The 5,000-nt window shown below is 50.4% G+C and overlaps 1 protein-coding gene across 1 annotated transcript in view; it reads right to left on the minus strand.

Annotated features, from left to right (window-relative positions):
• Positions 1-1,705: 1,705 nt before the first annotated feature.
• The window catches only part of LOC133665112 (protocadherin-20-like), a 6,090-nt gene continuing 2,795 nt past the window's right edge, over positions 1,706-5,000 (minus strand). Inside the window, exon 2 of the mRNA XM_062070324.1 lies at positions 1,706-4,689. Within this exon, the coding sequence (XP_061926308.1) occupies positions 2,080-4,689 (2,610 nt within the window). The 3' untranslated portion in view covers positions 1,706-2,079. The remainder of the gene's footprint in view (positions 4,690-5,000) is intronic.

Here is a 5,000-nt window from a genome sequence, read left to right on the forward strand (position 1 = left end):
AGTTGGAACGTTAAATATCTTGTCTTTGCAGTCTATTCAATTGATTATAAGTTGAAAAGGATTTGCAAATCATTGTATTCGGTTTTTATTTACCATTTACACAACGTGACAACTTCACTGCTTTTGGGTTTTGTATGTCCTTCAATTTTCATGATACAAAAAAACACATCATTTATGTGCCGCAAGCAATAATTATATTTTCCAATATAACTACATACTCACTAGCCGCTACATTACGTAAGCTGCTGTCCTTTTGATGCTACGATAATAAATACATAATAATATATTAAGTTATAAAAAAATATTTGTTTGGAACAAGAATTGTTTTGGATTTGAATACACAGTAAACAAATTCAATAATGAATTTTTTTGTACAAAATTAACAGACTAAACTTTACTTTGGTTTTTCAAAGATTGCACAAGGATTTCGTTTTTTGTGTACGTCGCACGGTTTAAAATAGAACAAAAGACTGATATTAAAGCCCGAACCCTTCAGCTGCAAATTGCGTTCTTAGTCCCGGAACACCAGACCCGGCCATCTTTTATCCGACCTCTGATTGGTCGACCGCTACGTGCTGTCAATCACCAAGAAGGCGGCGCCGCAGAGCCCGTCGGTCTACAGGGTCGAGCTTCAGCCTGAGTGCCCGTTTTCCACCTGGCGCTAGTGTTTGACTTGTCTCCATTCAATAGTGTGGCATTATTTAAAGTTAAAGTTAAAGTTAAAGTTAAAGTACCAATGATAGTCACACACACACTAGGTGTGGTGAAATTTGTCATTTGCATTTGACCCATCACCCTTGTTTACCCCCTAGGAGGTGAGGGGAGCAGTGAGCAGCAGCGGTGGCCGAGCCCGGGAATCATTTTTGGTGATTTAACCCCCAATTTCAACCCTTGATGCTGAGTGCCAAGCAGGGAAGTAATGGGTCCCATTTTTATAGTCTTTGGTATGACTCAGCCGGGGTTTGAACTCACGACCTACCAATCTCAGGGCGGACAGTGGGCAGAAGCAGTGCCGAGCCCGGGAATCATTTTTGGTGATTTAACCCCCAATTCCAACCCTTGATGCTGAGTGCCAAGCAGGGAGGTAATGGCTCCCATTTTTATAGTCTTTGGTATGACTCGGCCGGGGTTTGAACTCACGACCTACGGAATCTCAGGGCGGACAGTGGGCAGCAGCGGTGGCCGCGCCTGGGAATCATTTTTGGTGATTTAACCCCCAATTCCAACCCTTGATGCTGAGTGCCAAGCAGGGAGGTAATGGCTCCCATTTTTATAGTCTTTGGTATGACTCGGCCGGGGTTTGAACTCACGACCTACCGATCTCAGGGCGGACAGTGGGCAGCAGCGGTGGCCGCGCCTGGGAATCATTTTTGGTGATTTAACCCCCAATTCCAACCCTTGATGCTGAGGGTTGGAATCAGTAGGTCCCATTTTTAAAGTCTTTGGTATGACTCGGCCGGGGTTTGAACTCACGACCTACCGATCTCAGGGCGGACAGTGGGCAGCAGCGGTGGCCGTGCCTGGGAATCATTTTTGGTGATTTAACCCCCAATTCCAACCCTTGATGCTGAGGGTTGGAATCAGTAGGTCCCATTTTTATAGTCTTTGGTATGACTCGGCCGGGGTTTGAACTCACGACCTACCGATCTCAGGGCGGACAGTGGGCAGCAGCGGTGGCCGCGCCCGGGAATCATTTTTGGTGATTTAACCCCCAATTCCAACCCTTGATGCTGAGGGTTGGAATCAGTAGGTCCCATTTTTATAGTCTTTGGTATGACTCGGCCGGGGTTTGAACTCACAACCTACCGATCTCAGGGCGGGCACTCTAACCACTAAGCCACTGAGTAGGTTGGACAGCTTGGGTTATTTTGGACGAATTGGACATTTTGGGCGGTGAAAAGTACCCTTTGAGAAAGTGCAAGGTACATGCCCTCGCAAATTACGTCCCTGGCCTCACGGGATTAACGAAGTGGCCCGTGATTGTACGGAGTAAGGAACGTGTCCCAAGAAATACCAATGAACCAAATTGACTTCTCACAGTGTGTGCTGTAAACATCTTTGTAAACAATTGACCAGACTTCAAATGTTCGAAACTTGTCTGAGCTTCTTACTCTTGACCAGCGTGGAGTCTTTCTTCCTTCTCAAAGGTACCTCCACTTCCGAGTTTGTCTTTTGCCTCCGAACTCTCTTTAAGCAGACGCAAGCTGTCAGTGTGACGAGGGAGAAGAGCAGGCCCAGACACGTCACCGAGAGCGCGATGAGGGCAGGTTTACACGGGAACATGTCATACCGCTCCGGTCCTTCCTTCAACTGACCCACGGGCCAGGGTCTCTCCTCTGTTTCTACGTCCGCCTCGGTGGGCAGCAGAGTCCTGATGTAGCTCTCATTGCTCACCGTTTCGTTGACAAAGAAGTTGACCATGACTGTGGAGTAAAGCGGTTCCGGCTGACCGTGATCACTGACCTTGACCAGAAGGCTGTAGAGACCGCGGTTGCTGAGTTCCCGCTCTAGAGTGATATTCCCCGTCTCTGGGTTGATGGCGAAAGATCCCGGCTGCCCTCCCTTTCTTTTAATGATACTGTACGCAATCACGGCGTTCATGCCCGTGTCGTTATCCACGGCGTACACCTCCGTGATGGACGTCCCCGGCAGGGTGCTGGGTAGCACCAGCATGTAGGACTGATTGGACTGCGGGAAGAGGACGATCGGCGGGTTGTCGTTGACGTCCAAGAGTAGGACGGTCACCATGGTGACGGAGGAGAGCGCCGGTTCCCCGCCGTCGACCGCCTCGATCCAGAGCTGGTACGTCCCCTGTTGCTCTCGGTCCAGCGAGGTCTTAGCCCTCAGCGTTCCTCGGCCGGTGTCTATCATGAAGATGTCGCTGCCGTTGAGGATAGAAAGAGCCACCCAGGCATTTTTCCCCGCGTCGGCATCCATCACCGACAGCACCCCGATCTCGCCGTAACCCGGAAAGTTCTCCGGCACAAAGAAGGTGAAATCCTTGTTGATGAAACGCGGGCTGTTGTCATTGCGATCTTGCACGGACACCGCAACGGTAGCGATGGACTCCATCCTCGGGGTCCCCTGGTCCACCGCCCTCACCACGAAGCGGTATGTTTCCTTCTCCTCCCTGTCCAGCGACGTGGTCACCGTCAGAATGCCTGTCACCGAGTCTAGAACAAACACCCCGGGGGCGTCGCCCCCGAGGAGATAGACGACTTCACCTTGGCTCCCACTGTCCCGGTCCGTGGCGTGGAGCTGGGTGAGATACGTGTTGGGGGGATTGTTCTCGTCCAGAAACAATTCCACCAAAGACTGCTCAAAGACCGGGGCGTTGTCATTCTCATCCAGGATTTGCACCTCCAGGAAAGTCTTAATGACGAGTCCTTGGCCGTTTTCAGCCACGACAATGAGTTTATACTCCTGCGTGACCTCGTAATCCAGTGGCTCTGTGGTTTCTAGGAGGTATTCGTTCCTGAGGAGCTGGTAGGGGCCAATCCGAAAAGGACCCGCGCCCTCCAAGTGACACTCCACCCTTTGGCTGACGTCGATGTTTTTGACCGTGAAGAAAGCAATCGGAGAAAACGCCGGCTCAGATTCCTTTATGCTCACCACCCCGTCCTTTTCCGGGGCGATGTATCGAGGAATGACAGCTGGGGGCCCCAGGAGAACCTTGATGACGTGAACGGTGACTGTGGCCACGGCAGGAATACAAGCGACTCCGTTGGCCAGAACAGTGAGTTTATAAAACATGGCTGCTCCCGGGTCTAGTTTCCCCGTGAGTCTGATGACTCCCGTAGTTCTGTTCAAATGGAACAAGCTCCTGGTCTCTCTTGGCACACGTTCACTATAAGCATAGCTGATCTGAGCATTAGCGCCGAGGTCAGGGTCAAAAGCATGCAGACGTGCCAAATATGCGCCTTTGGTGGTGTTCCCATGCAGAGTTACGTTGAGGTGAGATTCTCTGAATTGAGGACAGTTATCGTTGACATCCAGGATGAGGATCCTTAAAGTGGCCGCACCGAGAAGAGGAGGGGTACCTCCGTCCTCTGCGATGATGTCCGTGACGTATTCCGCTTGCGTCTCCCGGTCTAAGTACTCCGTCACAATGAGGAAGGGCGTCCTCTCCCCGCCGTCGTTCTCCTCGACGTCCAGCGCGAACACGCCAAAGTCGTTCACCAGCCAGTAGGTCTGCACCCCATGGAGACCCAGGTCGGGGTCGACCGCCGAGTGTTCCACCGCGTAGCGAGAATTGACGGCTGCGTTTTCCGGGATGGATATAGAGACCTCATCTACGGGGAACTTTGGTCTGTTGTCGTTCACGTCCTCGATGAAGACTTTGACTTTGACCAGCTGAAAATACTGCTGGGGGAGCACAAAGACGTCCAGGGAGAGGAAACACCCTCGTCCGTCGGGGTTGTCGGGACAAAGGGTCTCCCGGTCGATCTCCGCCGCCGATGTGAAAAAGTCCCCGGTGCTATTGTTGAGCGTCACATACTGCTCACTGACCCTCTTTTGAGCCAGACTGAATAAATAGGGGGGGTCAACTGTAAAATCCAATTTTAAGTCCACTCCAATGGATCCTATGAAGGTCCCTTTGGGTAATCCCTCTTTTATCCTGTAGATCACTTCTCTTGCTTGGCTGAAGCAGGGATGAGGGCCGGCGCACAGCAGGAGGAGGAAAAAACTCTGGAACAGCAGACAATAACACAAATATTAGTTAACTATCTGCACAATAGGGTTTAGCGTCAGAGGCCGATATCGCATGTCCTGATCCGATGTTGATACATCGGTCTGATATCAGCAAAAAAACAACAAAAACAAGTATCGGCTTGAAGCTAAAATCTTTGATATAAGCGCTTTGATTGAAGGTTGGTCTTTTCTGGTGTTTTAGTCAAGTCGTTGACAAAAAGTGTACTTCAAGAAAAAAGCAAAGCCAACAACACCCGTGTCGATTGACATAATAAATCAAGAACAACTTAAAAAAGGAAATTGCACGA

This window comes from Entelurus aequoreus, linkage group LG02 (genome assembly GCF_033978785.1).
Source record: "Entelurus aequoreus isolate RoL-2023_Sb linkage group LG02, RoL_Eaeq_v1.1, whole genome shotgun sequence".
Taxonomy (NCBI): Eukaryota; Metazoa; Chordata; class Actinopteri; order Syngnathiformes; family Syngnathidae; genus Entelurus; species Entelurus aequoreus.